The sequence below is a fragment of the Aythya marila genome, assembly GCF_965140915.1.
Source record: "Aythya marila genome assembly, chromosome: 11".
Taxonomy (NCBI): Eukaryota; Metazoa; Chordata; class Aves; order Anseriformes; family Anatidae; genus Aythya; species Aythya marila.
In genome coordinates, this window is record NC_139052.1 from 16,051,468 (window position 1) to 16,072,701 (window position 21,234).

A 21,234-nucleotide genomic window follows, 5' to 3' on the forward strand; every position below is an offset into this window, starting at 1 on the left:
TATTTATAAAAAAAAGAAAAAGGAAAATTGCTAAAGCCTGATTCACACAAACAGTGCTAGGGAGCCTTTCCCCCTCTTCTTATTTTTCCCTTTATTAACAACCTGGATAGCTTTCAGGGCAATAATGCGATTGGGATGCTTACTCAGATATGGTCCTCTTGCTTCCCATCCTCAGAGAAAGGGCTCAGAGTTTTGTACTTGCAAATAGTGAACTTGTTGGTTGTTTTCTTTCTCTCTCTATCTTTTCAGGTTTTGTCCTTGCTTATGGGTTTTCTGTGCCAAAACACAGTCTGTTATGGCCACAGACTGCCTGCCTCCAGCACCATCTTCATTTTTTAGTTCCTACACCTGCTTTCCATATCTGGGCGGGTTACCATTTAATGCACAGAATAGATTCTGGACATTATTATTGCTGGTGTTATTTCTGAACATTCAGTTTGCTCCTGCTTGTCCTGTAAATAATAGTCAGTCCTCTTCCCTTTTTAAAGGAGAAGGGAGCTGGGATCTTTGGAGCTGGGAGAACATCAAAGATCTCAATGCTGTCATTTCTCAGCTTCTGCATCATCTGAGGGCTACTGCCCCTATCGTGGGGATATGTCTTACCTTTCTGTTCCCATTCATTGTGTAAAATGTGCTGTTTTCAAGTGGTGTGTTTTATGCAAAAGCGTAATCATAGTTTAGATAAGTATTCTACTGAAAGGTCTAGTCCTAACCCATTAAAAAACCATTAAGAAACCGATCTATGACTTCCTTGGATTTATTGTTTTCATCTTTAAGAGAAGACAGGAAAGAAATTTCTTTAAAGTTTGCAGCATTTTTCACATTAATAAAGAGGTTGATTTTGGCAATAACTATTTAAAAAAGGATCAGATGTAGTTAGTAATTGAAATCCAATCAATATTTTCCTTCTGTGAATGAAACACTTCTGAAAAGAAAGTAGAATAAAACTTTCTGCAGTTCTTAAAAATAACTCCATATGTCCCAGGCACATAATTCTTCACAGTACTGTTCAATTCCAAATAGATGCTAACACATAGCTATTTTTTCTCAAGTTTTTCTTTACATAGCACTGATCAGAGCCTTGAATATTTGAATGTGGAGTTTTTGTGTTTTCACTGTTTCACCAAATTACCGACAAGACTGAGTATTAGTCTTGCACTGGGTCATTCCGAACTGCTGCCCATTTGTCACCAGTAGCTCCATGGGTACCTGTGGGGGGACACAATCAGTTTATTTCTGAACTTGTGAAGTCTGGTGGAGGAGTTTTTCTTCTGCCATAAGCACCTTAAAATGTGCTACTTGCAGTGATGGCCATGTTGGAAGCATGCAGTGCCTGGTCTGGATATATCTGTTGGGTTAGCTGTGATTCTTCTAATGAAATTGAACTGTTAACAGGGAAGTAGAATTTTGAATGTAAGTTACAGTACCGGCAATACTGAATGTGACAGATAAGAAGCACCTGGGATCAGTTAATTGTATGTGCTGCTAGACCTCAATTTTACTTTTTCAGTTAGTGGCAGTCTGAGACTTCTGTGAAGTCTAAACCAACTATCTAGTGAAATGCTTTGTGTACCTCATTCCTTTTTTTTTTTTTTTTTTTTTTTTTTTGGAGTCTTATGCAGTGATTGGTGTTAGTGCAGATGCCATTGGTATAATAATAATAATAATAAAAAGTTGATTCCCTCTTCTGTTTTCCTTTGACAGCTGCAAGTCTGTCTATTGCTGCAGAGTGGCTTGAGCCCCATGGTCTGTCTGTGGGCATCTGTTCCATAAAAATATTGAATGCTATTGCCATGGCAAAATGTGTTGTTTGGATTTTTAAATGTTACCTGAATGTTATTTGTTTTCTTTACAGAGTCTGTTCTGTGTATGGTTTTACCGAACAATGCCAGTATTTTTTCAGTGAAACTTCCAATTCAGATTTAAGTAAATTGGCAAATGACACCAGTGATGAAATCCTGATGAGCATTTTAGCTATTGTTGCTGATTTCCTTGGAGCTCCTATCCAAAGTTACAATGCTTTTTAGTGTTGGTCTATTCATATGTTTGTAGTCACAGGATCACATTTTCTCTTTCACTCTTCTGCTAGTTGCCCTGTAAATATTTCTTCATCCTTGTTTGCTTTGTACCCAAATTAAAATGTTAACTAAGTTACTAAAGAATAATTAACATTCTTTAAGAGTAACACGGCATAGATCGAGTAAACTGAAGATTTTGTTACCCCCTCTCAAACAGCCTTTTGGTTATGTTCAATTGGTTTCCGTATGAACTAGAAATTTTTATATATGTAATTATGCATACACATGTATATTAAAAACTCACTGTAATTTATTGTTGTTTATGGTTTTATTAAATTATATTTTACGATTATGGGTTTACATGGGGGCAGTGCTAATCTATTTCTTATTAATTATCACAGGTACAAGTGACCCATATGTGAAATTTAAATTAAATGGGAAAACTCTATACAAAAGTAAGGTAGTCTACAAGAACCTAAACCCAGTTTGGGATGAGACTGTAGTGCTGCCTGTACAGACCCTTGATCAAAAACTCTGGATCAAGGTAAGTTTGGGTTTTAAATTTTTGAAAGATAGGTAAGTACTCTTTTAAGCAATTGTTTTCTACTTTAAAACCATAATGATTTTTTATTCACTGTAGTAGGATAACATAAAACACGATCCAGTTGAAGAGTTTGAGCAATTTCAAATTAAAATGCACATATGTCTTTTCCAGATTTTACTTGCATGTTTTGCTTTCATTCTATGAAAACCCAAGTTGAAATAAAATTCCTTGCCTGGATATGTTTAAGACTATAGAGCTAAATTCTGCTCTAACTTACTGTGCTTGTGCGAGCTTAGTGAAATCAATAGTGGTTTCATAAGCACGTTTTAGGAGTGTAATTTGGCAGGGTTGAACAGAATTATTACCTGGGATGCAGCCGTGACAAGTAGCAAAGCCTTTTCTCATTATGAGTAACGTTACAGTTACCAGAACTGCAAGCTACCAGTTGTGAGCACTAATTGCTAAAACATCTGTAGCAAGAAGTACCTGATTTTGTGCAGCATTTCATCATTCTGTTGCAGAGAGCATAAAGGAACAGGCACAATCTGTAGCAGCACACGTCTCTGTTTACATAATATTAAGAAGACACTTTCAAAACACTGTTTAAATATTTAGTTAAAAATACAAATTAAAGCAGGGAGATGGAAAATTATCCCTGAATTATATTTAAGCTTTGATCATAAAGGCCTTAAAATATCTGTTCTTTTATCATCCAGGCTAAAACTGGCTTATGATGTGAAAATTATAAATATTTTATTTTGCCACCAGGTGTATGATCGAGACTTAACATCTTCTGACTTCATGGGTTCGGCATTCGTAGCACTCACTGAACTTGAACTCAATAGGTAATATGTTTATTTAGTTAAATGTTATTGCAGCTTAATTGAGAAGCATAACAAAGAAACGAAATGCTTTTGCTATAGCTTGGAATTCATCTATTCATGAAAACTTATTCTGACTGAAGGGTGGGGAGCACATTTAAAACATGAGAAATAGCTTCAGATAAATCCCACATAGGCATGCTTTTATCCGGCATTATGTACGGAATCCAACCCAAACTGGATGGAGCCCAGCTCAGAAGAAGGCACACTTTTCTTTTCGTATCTAGTAATAAGGACAAGTGTTTGTATATACAGTATTGTTTATGGAAAGCTGCACTAGAATTATCTACAGAGGTGGATTTATGGCAGAAGAAGGGGAGAAGAAAGTTGAGACCCCCTATTAGCCCCAGGTAGGGTGGGGTGTGTTTTTTCTGCAGATAATTCAACAGGGGAATGCTTTGCCTTGCTGCCTGTGAGCTCCCCCATTTCCAACACCCCCCCCCCCCCTCCATCCATCCCTGCTGCAGCGGCATCTGGCCCTGATTTAGTGCAGAGGCAAACCCTTCGCCTTTTGTCTACTGCTGCTTGGTCTGAATGTGGAGCTGGAAGCCAGGAATTCAAGTTTTATTTCTCTCTTTTATACTCACTCACTGTGTGACTTTTTTGGTGGGGGAAAATGAGTTCTCCCTGTGCGGATATATTATAGCTCCCACGGCTGTTGTATCCGAGTTTCCAGAAACATTAATGAATTTGTCTGTGAGACAGTGCCACCAGGTAAATACCAGCCTCTTTTCAGTGAGGTAACTGAGTCACGGAGGGAGACGAAATTCATGTGGCAGTAAAGCAGAATACAGATCTTGTGAGTCAAATCCCAGCTAGAAAATTCACTTGGATGAGTTTCCCTGTCATTCTTTTTCCCCGTGAAGTAGAGGAAGCAGTAACTTAATTCAGCATGTATCCACATCTGGAGAAATGCAGATAATAACATAATAACATGATAGGCTGTGTTATTTAAAAGGTTGTGTATTTTATCAGAACTAAGGGGGAAACCCTCCAGACTTCTCCCTTTAATATTTAAACTCAGTGTTGGGAATTTCAGACAAGAGGCTGAAATTTGCACAGCTCAGTGTGACCTTTAGTAATGAACTCGAGTTAACTGAAGTCAACAAATGCTTTTTCTCTCTCTTTTTTTTTTTTAGAACTACTGAACAGGTTTTAAAATTGGAAGATCCCAACAGTTTAGAAGATGACATGGGAGTGATTGTATTAAACTTGAGTCTAGCAGTAAAGCAAGGAGACTTCAAGAGAAATAATGTAAGTGGCTTAGGAAATCAAATTTATAGCTGAAATGTGTTGAGGTGAAAAAAAAAAAGAGCTGGAATAATCTGATTTACTGGGAAATGCCACCTTTATTTTCATCTTCAGAGACTCTATACTGAAATCGAGACAGATCATAGCTTTTTTTTTTTTTTTTTTTTTTTTTTTTTTTTTTTTTTTTTCTTAAAAACACATATTTAACTGGGTAAAAGGTGCTTAGACATCTGTAGCTGAATGCTTTTGTCTTGTAGTTGCAAAGTGCTCTGTGGCAATGCTTTCCATGTATCGTGTACATGTTAACTTTGACTGCAATAGGCAAGTTGCTAAAGTGAATGTGTGAACTGTACCTGCTTTAATTGCCATTTCAGGGCATACTGTTTTCTGATTTTCACCCAGACACTTAGATTTTATAACCTACAAAGAACCCAATAATTTGAATGTGATTCTTAATTTTTTTCTTATCATGCTGATGAAACATACATTTTTGTGAAATCTTAAAACACTGATTTAATGTTAAGATTTAAACTCTAACAGTCCTGCAGAGAAGCACACTGGCTGAGGAAGAGATTTCTTGTAAAAACCCGAATTTTGCTACTGAGTTCAGCTGAACTTCACTCCTGATGCAGAAATACGGTGCAACTTTTGGTGATGCTAGAAACACCAAAAAAAACCAAACAAACAAACAACAGTTGGTTGGAGACTCTGAACAACACAAGGCTGATAGTTTTTAAATTAAGTTGTGCATGTGTTGTTTTTGTTAGTTTTGTTTTTATTTGTTTTTGTTATAATTTTCTAAGATTGCTACCACTGTTCTAAACAGTGTGGAGCAAGCCTGGTCAGCCCATCCTGCTACTGTCCATGCAGCAGCTTTGCAAGGCATGGGGAAAAGCCAAGAGTAGGCATTTTCTAAGATCTGTTTTTCAAGCCAGACCAATTTTAAATATGTGACATAAATATGTAAAGAGAAAATCTTTCTGCAGTCTTCTGTATAGTCTACTGTGAAAGTTGCTGTTTACAACACATTATTGAATTATAGGTATGGAATTTGTCTGAATAGGTTTATTTCTAGAAATGTAAATGTTTAAAGGTGGTAAAGTTAACATGGGATGTCTGCTGTTCAGTATTTATTTTTCAAATTGTCTTTTCTGAAAACTGTAAAATTATCCACTGCATTAATTTAAAGATAATTGTAAAGTTACTTCTACCTTAGTCTGTGATTATTAAAAAACTTAAAGACATCAAAACACAGTTGTTATAGTTATATCACTATGTTATGAGATGGCTTCAATCTTGGATATGAATTCACCAGCTAACTTTTACAGGACAATGCTGTTGGCAAATGCTATCAGATTGCTGGAAGGGGTGAAACAAAGATGGTATCTTTATGTTAGCCAAAAGAACCTCAGGAATTCTTCTGGGATTTTTAGGAAGGCATGGGCTAAAGTGGACTTAACCAATGAGACAGAAAATAAATGGGTTTAAAGTAGTGGCTTTTGGTACTCTTGGGTGCTTGCTTAACATTCAGAATGCAGTTGATAGAAGAGTTGGTGCACACTGTAATTTTTTTAAAGATGATGTTTTAAGCCCTTGTATTTTAAATGCAAATTGCTCAGCCATTTCCAGTGGAATCAGAATAGTGAAATGAATCTGTCCACATTAGCACTTAACAGCAAGATGATTTTTTTAAACTAGCTTACTGTAGAACCAGATGGCACCAGAACTATAATCCATGTTTCTTCCTAATGGTTCTGGGTCCCTCTGATTATTCTTTTTTTTTTTTTTTTTTTTTTTTTTTTTTTGTGTCATGTGCCATGAGGGAGGGAGTTAAATGAATGCAGTAGTAGATCCAACTCCCTTCTAAGCTTTTCTAACTCATTTTATAAGCTAATGTTTGAATTATTTTGCTAAATAACTTTCCCCATTTTATTCCTCCTCTGCTTTCCCCTTCGTGGGTTCTCTATGTTACAATGGTGGGGACTCCTGAACAGAGATGGTCAAATCGGAAGAAACGATCTTCGTCCAAGGTAATTCATAATTTTTTCTCTTCAAAAAGTCCACTCCCAAGTCTTTGTGCCCTCCTCTGAAAAAAGCTGCAAAAGTATAAAAAATTTGAAGTGTAGATTCTACCTAAGTGCAGGAGTTGTGATTATCTTTAGATTTTTGATTTTTGAATGTGTTGAGAAATTGCCACTGCTTTCTTACCATGTCCTATGGTAGCATCTATCAGTGATCAAGAGTGAGACCTCATTCAGTAAAGAGTTGTAGAAAGACACAGTCTGTACTAAGAAAACGTCCGTATAAATTCAGCAATAACAAAAACTGTAAATTGATTTATGGATAGGTAGATATTGGTGTTGACAATGGGTCTTCTGATTCTTAGCTGAATTGTTTAGGCTGTCTCTTGCCACTGGAGAAATTTGTGAGACAGCATTTTTTCTAGTTGTTCCTGTGGGTTTTGAAATCCCTTTTGTTTTTGGGATGGAGAACAAGTAGGCAGTTTTCATTATGAGCAATGTAACATGATTTCAAGGATTTGTGTTGCTACATATCTACAGAATTTGCTTTCCTTGGTCTTCCGTAGTAGCCCTGCAGACTGCCATTACTTTTATATCATTGCATTGTCCCATTTTTGCATTAGTTTTTAATCTTGTTCGGGAAACAGACTGTGGCTTTTTATTTGTTCTGTAAAGCTTTAATTTGCTATTGAGTAAATAACAATGATATAGAAACTGCAAGGCCTAGTACCCAGCTTGAGAGCCATACAGTCTAACTTTCTGAAAAGCAAAATTTGGCTCTTATGAGAACACATATGCATCTTGATATTTTCCCTATATAACTATTGGTTTGTGCGTAAATAAATTGAATAATTAACGTCCTCTTGTTTTATTCCTCATAACTCTGGTGTGGTAAGTAGAGGAGCCAACCCTCGCAGGTATTGTGCCAGCAAGTATATTTTTGTAAATAGAAGAAGTGCAAAGAACAGCTCTTGGAGCTGGCTGGCTGCTTGGCGAGCCCTGGTTCCAGGGAGATAACACAGACCCTTACCGCTGCGCTTGCAAAGAGCCGCCAGACATCCCTGAATGCAGTATGACAGAAAGTGATGGAATAATTGAAGAGCTCAGTGCTTTAGTTTTTAACTAAAGCTCTGGAAATTACTATGCCCTCACTCAATCAGTGTAGCTTGATCCCCCTCTTTCTCACGCAAGCACACACAGCTGTCTCTTGATGCTGGTTGGCTTTGGGTTCCAGAAAAGGGAGCCAGGTTTTTAAACTCTGGTCCTTTTTGTCCAGAATAGCCAAACTTCTGTCTTAGTTGCTGTCATTTGATTTTTTTTTTTTTTTTTTTCAGCTGTACACTATATCTCATTACATTTTAAATAAATTTTTATATATGCAGTTTTTAGACCTTTAGCTATAAGCCATATTGGCAGGTCTCTCAGTTCTCAAGACTCTGGTTTGTGCCTTCGCATCTTTAAATAAAATTGAGATGCTAAGGCACGGTACTGAATTAGGAGAAATTAAAGTATTGTTTAAAAGAGGAGGGGAAAAAAAAAAAAAAAGACAAACAGAGCTGCAACCCTGTGCTCTATTCTGTTACAGTCACTAGAGGGTAGGAGAGCTTCAGTTCTTCCCAGGGAAGACACAGTTCATGCTCCAGTGTGATCTCTAAAGAAAAGCACTGTGACCATCCAAAGGCAGTAAAAGTATTTCCCAGCATGCGCCGGAAAAATCTGACAAAGCAGTATTTCCTAGTTTATTGATTCTGCTACTGCACTAAAACACTAGTACTGTACATCAATAACCATCTTTAGTTAGGAAACTCTGGTCTGTGGAAGCAGTACTAGCAGTTTGTGGCAGAACATAAAGGCTAGAAAGAAAAATTGTGTGCATGGGGAATATAGGTGTCTAGGGAAGGCACAAGAGGTTATGGAAGAATGGCCAGAGAGTATGATGGGGTAGAAAACAATGTTGCTGGACGAGATAAAGATATAGGAATAAGGGAGGCAGGGGAAATGGGAAGAGCTTTGTAATAGATGCACAAACTCATACCCTTTTTGGCTCCTGAGCTGACAGTGGTTGGTTGTTGCAGGAAAAAAAGGCCATATACTTTCCATTTGAGCAGCTAAACTGAGACAGATCTAAATTTCCTCTCTTTGGGTTTAAATAAATAAAAATATTCTATTAGGAATGGTTTTCCTGATATTTTTCTTTTTCCACTGAACTCTAGCTGACCTATATTATAATATTTAGCTTTTTTTTTTTTTTTTTTTCTAAAAAAAAAATAAAAATATAGGGGAAATGACTTACTCTAAGGATGGACAAAATAAACTTGTTTTTTACATTTTTTTTTTTCTTTCTTACCTATGTAAAAGAAATCTGTTACACTCTAATTTGACCATGTTATCTGAGGTTGACAGATTTGGAATATCAGTATCCTAAATGAGTCCTGTCATGTTAGTCACAGGATTCTTTCTGGATTCTGAAATTCTCCCCAAATGGTTAGTACCTCTGCTGCTATTAATGCCCGATGCAACCATATGTCAGATTGCTGAAGGGATTCACATGGCCTGTGGTGGATACCATGTACTTTTCACGTGTTTTCTCCAAGCTCCTTTGCTTTTTGAAGGAAAAGCTTTGTTTAAGACAACAATGAGAATAGCAGCAGTACGAGATATCCAGTCTAACTATGGCTGTCTCAGTCGTTACAAATATTATGCAGGAAGAATTTCAGCCGCCGAATATTGTCTTTTAAATCATTTTGGTTTGAGCTGTTAAACGGGATGATTTAGCTATCTGTTGATTACACAGTATATATCTTTCGCTGCTGCTAGAAGGGAATCATCTCACATTTGGGCTGTATCCCAAGACATGGGCAGCACATCCAGAGCCCTCATTTTTCATGGGAGCTGAGAGCAGCATTGTCCTCTGCAGGAGCTGTCTCCAAGAGCACAGCTTTCTTCTTTGTAATGCCGCTCTCCATGAGAAAAGGGAGGGGGATACTGTTAAGTAGTATTAATATGTGAGCTGATATCTGTGTATTTGCAAGCTCTACCCTCTTTTCTATTTTTTTTTTTTTTTAAATATTTTTTTCTGGAGCTATCTGGGGCACAGAAGGAGTTGGTAACTATATCTGCTGGAACCCAGTGTCCTGATGCTCAGTAGCCTTGTTTGTCCCGGGTGGCTTGAATCTCGCCGTGAGTGCCCGTCATGCTATTTCCAGCATTTGTACAGCTGAGTAACCTTTAAGTGTTGAACATCTATGAAGCAAATAAGCAGGTTTGCTTGGGGTGGATTGACCTGTAGCAGTTCAGTCCTGAAACAAAAGCGACACAATTGCCACCTTGATAGCCTAAGCTGATTGAATAAATTGGCTGAAAGGCTGACCAGACCCAAGTGCTCCTTGGCATCTCCTCACAGGGGAAAATCCCTCGCTCTCCTTTTTCTGCGTGGGCTGTTCTGTTTCGTTTTTGCCTGCCTCATTGTATTTGGCTTTCTCCCACAATACCCTGTGGGCAGCAGTGTGCTCGGAGCGTTTCGCGGAGCGTAGGGACTCAGTTGCCACGGGGTCACGCATCGTGGCGGCAATCTCGTGTTGGTTCACTTGCCTTTCTCGCTGCCCTCTCCTCTTTCCCAGGGGGAGACTGCCTCTGCAAAATGGTTTCCCTGCCTAATGAGGAGAGGTCCAAAGAGTCTTCATATTTGCGTGTTGTTGTTTTCTCAAATGGCAAATTACGTGGCCCAGTTTCTGTGTTTGACCTCTTCACAGGGATTGCAGCAGGCTTTCTGATGTCCTGTCTCATCCTTTTAAATGAAAGATGTGAGAGATGGGCTCACTTCACACTTGGCCACCTCACTGTGTCATTTAAATGTACAATTTTTCTGCATCTCTTTATTGCTTCAAAAACAAGTTTGAACTTGGGGCATGTATGTGTGCATCAGGAAAAGAGACAGATTTGAAAGCAGTACTGATGCACCAGAGGGCATTCACAGGGTGCCTACAGAGGGAGATTATATCCAAATGGTGCTATCAGGGAGACTTGAGCTCCTAAAGGATTTTGTGAAGCTGGGTCAATGAGCTGGTTCTTTCTCCTCCAAAGCTCAAACGTTCTTGCTCATCTCTTGTATTTGTCTCTGTGAAGGTGGAATATGGCCCACCTGCTCATTTTTGTCCAGCTTTCTTCTTTAAACCAAAACCAGAAAGTAGTGGAAAATGGAAAATTCATGTGAGAAGCTTTTATATTCATTTCTGAAACCAGAAACTAGATTCTGAAAATTATATTGTCAGCACTGATTTTTTTTTTTTTTCTTTTCACTTCAGAGATGTGTGCTATTTTCCAGGGAAATGTCCTTTCTAAGTATTATGGAGAGGAAACAAAACAAAAAAAAAACTTCTATTCCTCTTGTGACAGGGTCCTGCTTCATGAAAGCACTATTCTTTTGCTTCAGAAAAGATATTTCACTACTTACCTGATGTTTTGCTATCCCTAAATCTGCAGTAAACATGATCTCTTAAACTTTCAAAGCATTTAGTTGTTTTTCAGAATAAAGCTTTCTGTATATTCTTGTGCTCACTATTTTCTTTCTGTCTGGCTTGTGCGAGGGATGCTTTTTGTTCAAGTTGTTATCCATTTTACAGCATTGAACTGCTCATAAGGATGACCTTTATGGTATTGCTGGTTATTTGCAGAGTAACACCCACACCAGATGCATGTGTGAAAATTCTTCAGTGCACACAGAGCCCTGAAGTCAGAGCTCTGTCTGGAAACAACCCCTCAAATTCTGGTCTCAGGGCCAGAAGCTTAATTTCAGAAGTGATGGATGGTGGTGGGGAATAAGTAAACTTGTCCAATGTCTTGTGCTCAGGACATATGCCAACTTCCATCATGAAGCATGTGTTTCCTAATTTCCAGCCCTATAGCCTGATCCGAGCTTCAGCCAACTTTTCTGTACCTCTGCAAGGCACCTTTATCTGGGATGCAGCCAGAGTGTGAGCTGGCTGACTGCAGAGGGTTTGCAGAAAAATACAGCAAGAAAGGCCTGAGGGACCTGGCATCTAGTTTGGGAGCACAGCTGGAAAGAGCTAGGGTTCGGAGACGGGAGGAGCTGAAGTACCCAAGCACAGAGCAGTCTGTAGCTTGGGTGGTAACAGGGGAAGGGAAGAGCTGAATAGATAAAAATCGTTTAAAATTATTGCTAATTAAGTGGTAACATCTTCTTTTTCTCTCTGGCATAGAGAGGGGTTTTGACTTTTCTGGTGTGAAGGCAGGTTAGTATAGTGATGGCTGGAGGAATTTTTTTAGTGCTTGTTTTACCACGGACTGACTTTGTCAGACTAATGACTGCACTACTGTGTGCTCTGCTCTCTAATAGTTTTGCAAACTCAGAGGGAGGCAGTGAAGTTTAATCAATTAACTCTGTGTAAATCTGTTTGAAATAAGTAGGTGCAGGATATCAGAGAGGAGTTGAGACTTCTGAAATAAATAATGTGCTATTAATTTCTTTTCACCTGGGAGGCATTTTCTGTAGTAAAACCTTCCCCAGGCAACACTAAAGTTGACTCATTGAGGGCCCAGGTCCATGGGCCTACCACATATCTGGGTTTCCCCAGACATATTTCCTTCCAGAAACTGAGTGGAAACTGAGACAGTGCCTGTTTGGCTGGGGTTTCCATCAGGGTGGTCAAAAGAATAGCCTGCAAAATATGTGGGAATGCTGGGGAGGTGGCTGCAGAGCACACACAGATCAGGTCTTTGGTGTGCACGTAGACAATACGAGGCACAGGAGATGTGTCAGACCTGCTGAGCATGAATGACCCGGGCACATTAAGGAAATCCAAAGCATTCTTAATCTGATCGGCTGTCTTGCGGGGACTCAAGTGAAACAGCTTTCCTGGGGCTTCATGCTGCTCCATTTAGAGAGAGGGTTGAGGAGGTGGGAGAGCTGGGCTGGGGAAGGTTGGGAGCAGGCTGCATCATCGAGCCTGTGTGGAGGTGGTATAGATCAGCACCATGCCCTAAACCAGTTGAAAACATTTTGGCTCCTTTACCCGTTGTGATGCTCTAAAGCGATGCTAGATATTATCCATGGAGAAGCCAGGTCCTGTTAACATAGCTGGAGGCCAACACGCTCCTCTTCTGAGATGGACTCAGCACCCCAGCACAGAGTGCTTTTGCAGATGTGCAGCCATCCAGAAGAGGTGTGTGTGTGTGTGCACAAAGCTGTTTGCTTCGGGCCACCTGTTTTGGGAGGTCAGAGTTGATGCATTGCAATGTGCTCTAGTAATACCGAGCTGCAGGTGCTGATGTTTCCCGGGAATGGTTTGGGTACCTCTCAACACTCCTTTGAACTGTCAAGTTTTTGGCTAATAGGGTAGGGTTATGTATCGGACAAAATTTGTATAGGAAGACCCCACCACCACTGCGTGACTCCTTACAATACTGGACTGGGTATGAAATGAAAGGAATCCAAACTTGATTTGAAAACCGAGTGATAAGAACTCTCTTTTGTGTTCAGCCTGGAAGCTTTGAAGAGAACTGGATGTTTTGTTTTTAAAAGAAATTGTAACACAGATTATAAACTTTGTCTGTTTTTTTTTTTTTTTTTTTTGTGAACTAACATCAAATACCTCTTCCTCCTCTGAGGAAGGGTGGGGGGAGGGAAAATCCTTGGTCCTAAAGCAGCAAGTACATCACATCAAACATGACTATGTTAAATACTAAAATGTTCAAAGTACAACTGAGATAGATAAAGGCTTTGATGGGAAGTGGATATTTCCCAGGGACATTACAAGCAATAATCCAGATGTTACGGTGTAATGCAACGAGTGTCCATGGATAGATCGGGAGCTCAAGCCAAGCAGCGCCTGCTGTAGGCCTTAGCCCTCCACTCCCATGCTGTTATGCCATATGGAAGCAATCTCCAGGCCCCTTTAATAGCCAGCTTTGGATTCCATTTTCACAGGGCTCATAGAGCTAAGTGGAGCTGTTTTATGGACAAGTTAGATAGAAGCCTTTCCAAGATAAACATCCAATTCGAAATTAGGACATACCAAGCTGCAAAATTATTTTAGGGCATATTTCATGGAAGCACTGCCATTTTTCTAAGGCGATTGCCAGACTGCAGAATGCCCTTTGATCCCATGTGGACATTACTCCCTTTTTTATAAAAAGGATTTTGAAATAGTTGCAGTGTTTAGGGAGGAATATATCTGCCGGGACTTTGAAGTATGTCCATGGGAACAGTCATGCTTTAGCTTTTTGGCCTAAAAGACGAACTTTAAAAAAAAAAAAAATTACATTGCAGCTGGATTTATGAATCAAAATCTCATTTTCTTTTTAAAGGTAGGAATTTTTCTCCAGTGTGCCAGGAAAGCCAAACGGGGTGTTTAAATAGAAGTATATTAATATGCTTGTGGGATTCAAAGAGTTGGGTATTTTAACCAGTAAAAAGCGAGTAAAAAATTTGTGAGTTCACCACCCATGATTTAAGAATTTTGTTGCTGGGTAATTGATCCATAAAAAGTAATCTTCAGACATCAGGTGCTTTTGCAATCATTTTATTTAGCAACAACATTTCTTACTTGCTTTTAAAGCTAACACGTCCTGTTTTAAAGTGACTTGTGAAATCTTCTCCTCCGTCTTTCTCCCACCTGTATATGACATGATTGAAGCTCTGAAGTGTGGCGAGTTAAAAGTTGCTTCACAAGAGTAAAATATGGCAGGGCTTTTACTGCAAGAAGAAAAGTATAGCCTTGAGTTTTAATGTTTCCAGCTCTTACTCCCCCCAAATAAAGGCCTATTTAATCATCCTCTGTCCAATAAAATATTGCCAGTTAGCAAACTGTTAGCACAGCCATCCTATGTTGGAGGAAATCATGAAGGTAACAAATGTGGCTACCAGTTAACCATAACTCCTGATAAAGATCCCAGTCGTGTCAGTTTTTTCAGCAAGCATCAGGACTTTTGATTCGTGAGCTCAGTTTCTGGAAGTGGCAGCTCCAGAGGTCTGCAGGGAAAGAGCTAATGCAGAGGACAGACAGTTGAGTGGTGGAAGACGTGACTTCAGTTTTTCACCTGGCTGTAGACTTTTGTACATCTGGGCTGTCTTACAGGAAAGGACAGGCCCAAGTTTTGTGGATGTAGCTGGAGACGTTTAAGTTTACTTTTGTTTCTCCCCTCTTCCCCCTTTTGTTTCTTCCCTCTCCTCCCTAGCACTCTCCTGTGTCTTGCCCTGAGCCAAGGTAAGAGTTTGCTCAAAATGCTCAAGCTCTGCTCTCATCGAAGTTCAGACAGCTCAGGTGAGGTTGACTTCTCTGCTGGTTTAAGCCAATGTGCTGATATGGCTCTGATGCTGAATGCAGCCTGTTCACAGGGCCAAGTATAGTGTGGAACGGGCAGAAAATTCTTAGCATTTTTGTGCCCTCAGTTCCTTACTACTAGGGAATGGTTATACCTCTCTCAGTTCTGATGATTTCATATCACTTTTTCACATCACACTATTTATGTGTGCATAAAAATTGGGTTTGTATGTAAATGTTTTGTGTCCCTGATTTGCTTTTCAGTCGAGTTTCATGAGGAGTATGCGACTCTCCGACTCTTTGCGGAAGAACCAGTTGTGGAATGGGCTGGTCACCATCACACTCTTGGAAGGGAAGAACATCCCCGGTGGGGGCTTGGCAGAGGTTTTTATTCTCCTGAAACTGGGAGATCAAAGATATAAGAGTAAGGTAAGTACTAAGGATTTCCTTAAGTTTGGAACTATTCTTGAATCTTTTTTGTGAGATCAAAACCAGGAGACCATGCCAGGGACACTAATATTTTACTAATGTTATACATGGCAATATAGAAATAGGAAGTTGGGAATTGTGTGTGTATCTGTTTTTGTGCATTTAACATACTCGTATTGATGGATGTTTGATGTTAATATGAAATGAAACAAGGCAACATACATCACACGTGTTTTTTGTTCTCTGCCAATACAGAAGTCAGGTTTGCAATGTTAGGTATGCTGGGAAAGCAGACCTGTGTTTTTCTTGAAAAATGTTACCTTTTTTAAAAAAAGGGGGGGGGGGGGGGGGGAGGAGGGGGGAGGGAGAAGGGAGAAGGAAGCTCATTGCGTGGTGTTTCCAAAGCTCTGCATTTCATCTCTGAAGTCTAATAAGGAGAGAAGGAGAGAAGCTGTAGTTTAAAAAAATAATAATAAAAAATATTCTGTTGAGAATGCAAAAGCTCTGCGTGTCATGAACTAGAAGTGTGGAGGGAGGAGGAGGAAACAAACAAAACCCCTCCCGTACAAAACGTCCAGAGCAAGTTCACAGAACATAACATTCAGATGTAGACTCATCTGAAACCTGTACTCTGTCCCCCACAAAAGACCTCAAACCAAGGTCATGATATAATGTTTTTTATTCAGAAAAGCAACTTTCAAAAATAACAAATGGGTTAGTTATTTTAGAATAAATATATGTTACTCCAGTAAAGATTCCTTTTTATGTTTCTCCTTATGGTCCATAGGCCGTGTCATGAATTTGCAAGACTCTGCAATGTTTGCAGTCACAAAAAATTAAATAGTTTAAGAGGGGGAGTCCAGGACAATGTTGCCTGCAGTGATCTAGTTGCTTAGCATTTTTGTCTGGAGTCCAAAAAAAGTTGGGGACTGCAGCTTTAACACTGTAGTAAGATTTCTAATTGGCAGTACTTCACGTTCCTTCCTGGAGTTTAATTTATGAAGTACAATCTCATGGTCAAGAAAAGCAGACAAGGTGGGGTGAATCTGTCATGGTCCAGTTAATCCTGTTGCACATTCCCTTAGTGGCCTTGCTGATCATGGCGACTGTGATACAAGTGATTGCAAGTGATTTAAGTCCTAGTCTGGTAAATACTTGTGTTCTCAGAGTAACCTGAACACGTGAAAGGTCTCACTGAACTCAGAAGGACAATTTACAGATACTGAATTCACTGGATGTTAAAATTTTTCATGGCTGTTGCTACTTTGCCTATATCTTAACACCAAACAGGAAAAATACTTGTTTGATTTCTTGAATTCATTTAAACCAGTTTTAAGATGATAGTCTTCAAAAGGTTTATTCTTGATTTCTTCCAATATGAGTGATATCGAATGATGACTGTGGTCCACTGAAAGTGGAACTGGTGGATCCATCTTGCATTTCAGCATTTCTCCAGCCATTCACTGAGATCACATTTGAATATTTATCATTATTGGAGGAGGGGAAAGAGCTTGTAGGAAATACGAGGCTTTGTGTGGTGGGCTATGGAGCTTTGGTTTGAATGGCCTTTTTAGTATTTGATGCCCTAATATCTGGCCTTGTTGTTGTAGAAGAATTGATATGTGCTTTACTGTGGAAAAAAGTACCATTTAAGAAAAGTAAATATTATAACTGCATGTTTTCTAGACACTGTGTAAGAGTGCAAATCCTCAGTGGAGGGAACAGTTTGATTTTCACTACTTCTCTGACAGGAAGGATATGTTGGACATTGAGGTCTGGAGAAAGGATAACAAAAAGCATGAGGAGCTTTTGGGAACGTAAGTTGTTTTTCTTTTTTTTTTTTTTTTTTTTATTCTCTGAGGGAGGGTTAAATGTAAAAGGCAATGTGATTTTTATTATTTTAAATTGAACAGTTTATTTTCATTACCAGCATAATATTTTATTTTTCTCTCTTTATTCTGGTCATGTGTGTATTCGTCTGTAAAGGTATGTTTATTAAAACCTGCTACTGGCTAACTGATTAGCCATGACCTGAATGCATACACACCCAAGCTGACTTTGCACATGCAGACTGTAAACTCCAAAATACTGTGGGAGCACAGTGGCAGCTGTTTCTGGGAGAGCTGGTGGCATCGAGGAGGCAGTGTTCATCTGTACATGTCTGATATTGTTCCAGCCACTGTTGCTCTCTGCAGGGCTGCTTTGCTGCTTCAGGTTGGTTCCAGCTTAGGGACCTTTGTGCTCCTGTTGAGTTGAGCTGGTGTGCCTTTTCTCTGTTTGCACCTTGGTGGTGTAGCCTTGTTTGCATATGGGTCCTATTACTTAAGTCTGCTTTGTTTGGGTAATCTCTTGCCCGAACCACAAAATGTGACCTCTGTGTGGGGCTGGTGCCTTGCACTGTTGCACAAGCTCCTGCTGTTTTAAAGCATCGTTCTCAGGGGTGACCTCACAGATGATCTCTCTCTCATAATTTATACCTGATTTTGTCCCACTGAATTATCACCTTGTAATTTCAAATTCTATATATTATGTCACATCAGCAGCTTATAGTTAAACCTTTAATTTTAATTTTTTAATGGGAATAGAATATGGTTCCTACTGTTAAATCCTGATTATTCTTGTCCACTCTGACTACATCCTATTTGTACAGTAGAAATACAGTCTTGGTTTTCTAGAGTAACTCTATCTTTCCTCCTATTGCTGTCCTCCCTTCTTTTGGCTTGCAATGTAGGCATCTAGACCAATCTCCCCAAACTATGCTGCTGGCTACATACTACAGCACTGAGAGCCATTTAATTTACCAGAGCCCTGCTTGGGTCTGTTTGTGCTTTATGCACTTGCAGGATCACTGCCCCAACCTCTAAATTCTTAGCAGCACGGATGTTGTCTGCAGTTGTTTGCATTCTCACCTGGCGAGTATTTCACAACTTGCTGACCAAATAGAAGCAACTAATAAGAACACTCTCTTGCTTTAAGTATTCAAATAGTTTGAAACTATTCACTGAAAAGAACAATGCCCTTTGGCTCTACAAATGTTTGTGGTTTTGCAGAGCAGGAAATGCTTTCTGGCTGAATGCTGTTGTTCATCACATGGAGAAGTGGCTGGAGATGAATCTGTTCCTTCCATTCTCACAGTTACTTGTATTACTTCTGATATTTTCTGTTTGGAGTTAAGAAACATAGCAACATTTGTGGCTTGCCTCAGTTTTGTCTCCCTGACAGTGGAGGAATTTCCTTATTTTTTTTCCTCTTTTTTTCCTACTAGTTTCAGGCAGGTGATGTTCAGGGTGGCAAAAAATGATCAGCAAACTGCTTATTCTATGAACAGTGGTGTTATTAAAGGTTTCAGCAATGGGAAACCCTCCGTGTATTAGATCTATCTTTAAGTTATTTTTACTGTCAGCAAAGAGAAAATATTGCTGTTGCTGCCTTAAGCACAGTAGACTTCACTGTAGCATCACATCAGGAAAAAAGTTTACTAGATTTTAAAGAGCAATTGCAAATACAAGTAAGAAATGCATCATAACCAGCCATGTTTGCACAATGCAGAAACTTTTGATACCCAATAAATGATGTTTTTATGAGTGGTTCAGATGCAGTAGTCTGGAAAATGATTCTGTAGGAAAAACAGAATTGAGGTGCCGTGTTTGTCTCCATGACTTCCAAGTTGAGTCTTGAAATTTCTGGATTGCACAACTTCCCTATGAGAAAGATTTAGTAAAATGGCTGTGTGCTATATTCAGTCATTACATACAACAGTATGTCCCAAAATAATATTCACATATTTTTAAGGAAAAGGCAAAATTTGCTGTGTGTTAACTAATAATTCTGTGGTTAACTTATGGATAGAGTAAAATTCATTATGCTCTCCCAGGGTTGTGTAGGCAGGACATTGTTGGTTAAACCTTCTTTAAATAAAAATAAAATAATAAAAAAGCATATATATTTTAATATTAAAATGAAGAGATTCACAAGGTGGAGTCATTTCTGATGATCCGTGTTGCGGAACTTCTGTGGAATAAAGACTCCTGTTAGTTCCATTAGACCTGGGATTTCGTGTAGGATGGATGCTTTAAACCCTTTGGAACATGTCTTTTTTTTCCCAGGCATAATTTGTTTTTAAGGTAAAATATTGTTCTTGAAATAAGACCTGAAGCCTATGGAATATATAGAATAAGAAATGTATTGGACCTTTGATACTAAAGACTAACACCTGGGGCATTTGTCTACTTCTGAATTAGTGAGAAAGCATTCAGTGCGATTTCATGTCACCCTTCTCCGATCATGAAATGAACCCTCATTGTCAGTGCGCAATGCAATCTAAATTATTACATTCAGCCTACCTACTTTGTCCCTATATTTCCAACGGGATCCAATTTTTCTTCCTTACTTAATATACTGCAGCACTGAGTGGTTCAGCTGCCAGTCTGACACTGAGGGGTGGCTGTATTTTGGTGCTGGATGAAATAATCCCTCTATTTAGTCTGCACAGAACTGCTAGTAACAGTTGCGGAATGTTTTTTGTGTCCTTTGGGATAAGAGGCAAGCTATAAACAGGAGATGATGTTAATGTATATTAATAAACAAAGGTGTTAACGTGTGCAGAATTTGTTGAGGCTGAGTTAAATTGTTTATGCCAAGTTGTTAGGGAGTGTTTCTGCATTAAGAAATATGTTTTGAAAAAAATTATACTACAGAATGTGGTTCTTTTCTCCACAAATTTACATCAAGAAAGAGCTTTTACAAAAATCACAAGCCTTAAGACGATGAGATATGAGGTGGGAGCGTGTCTGATATCTTTGAGGTATGCCTCTGGTAAAGGGTGTTTTTGTGACCTGGAAAAAATCTGTTCTAAAGGCCATGCAGTTGGCATTAAGCAGTAAAATCTTTGGTGGCTGGGTGCAAACCTTTCATTTAAATTTCACCAAATTTATGTCTAGAATCAGTCAGAATGGGACCATATTAATTGCCTTTCTGACACCTGTGGCATTTGAAATCCCCCTTCCAAATATTAATCTTGGACACAAGTTACTGTCTATTGTGGTAGTAATGCTGACCTCTTTCGTGAAGGGCTCCAAGAATTCGGGAGGGAAAAAAAAAGGTAATGTTTTGTGTAGGTGTTATGATATATACTTGTATACGATATCATATATATATTTAAAGACATGTGCTCATGATAATTTGATGAACTATGGATTGGGTAATAAAATGTAACTCCATGACTACTGATAAGTGGCTAAGCCCAGCACCTTTTAGTGAAATTTTAACATTTCCTTCCTTGATAAAGTTAAACAGCTCACTCTGAACTTAGTACATACTGTTCTGAAGTAAAATTTGCATCTCTTCAAAATTGATTCCAAAAAGGGGGAAAGGGGTGGGTGGGGGGAGAATGGGTTTCTCAGTAAAGATGAAGGCTGTAAGTCAGAAAGTCTAAAGAACAATCATAAATGAAAACTAAAGTGGTGGTGTAATCCTCTACAGGACTAGAGGTCAATATAGAGGCTTAGACCTCTATATTGATCAAGAAAAGGGAGGAAAGCATTTAATTAATCGTGGTAAGAAAGGTGGTACATTTGTTTTCACAATGTGCTCTTAGCTTACAGACCTGTATCCCCTGTAGATCATGCATATGGCTGTGTCTGAAAGATTATTGAATCTAATATGTAATTCAGGGAAAGTTGTCAGCAAGCAGAGCCGTCCTATTCTGCGATGGGATTGCTATGTTCAGAATTTAACTCAGGAGATCATTTGCATCACCTCAGGTGCAAATAATCTGATAGTTTGGCCCCTTGGATTTAGATCAGGCTG

At 39.0% G+C, this 21,234-nt stretch overlaps 1 protein-coding gene across 4 annotated transcripts in view; it reads left to right on the top strand.

The window, feature by feature from the left end:
* The window catches only part of MCTP2 (multiple C2 and transmembrane domain containing 2), a 125,507-nt gene that overhangs the window by 31,758 nt on the left and 72,515 nt on the right, over positions 1–21,234 (top strand). For 3 of the 4 annotated variants that reach the window (XM_082768987.1, XM_082768989.1, XM_082768988.1), the window contains 6 exons: positions 2,420–2,562; positions 3,331–3,407; positions 4,583–4,697; positions 6,689–6,724; positions 15,262–15,426; positions 17,113–17,243. In XM_082768987.1, the coding sequence (XP_082625113.1) occupies positions 2,420–2,562; positions 3,331–3,407; positions 4,583–4,697; positions 6,689–6,724; positions 15,262–15,426; positions 17,113–17,243 (667 nt within the window). Of the gene's footprint in view, positions 1–2,419; positions 2,563–3,330; positions 3,408–4,582; positions 4,698–6,688; positions 6,725–15,261; positions 15,427–17,112; positions 17,244–21,234 lie in introns of those variants that run through there. The other variant, XM_082768990.1, reaches the window with a different exon arrangement.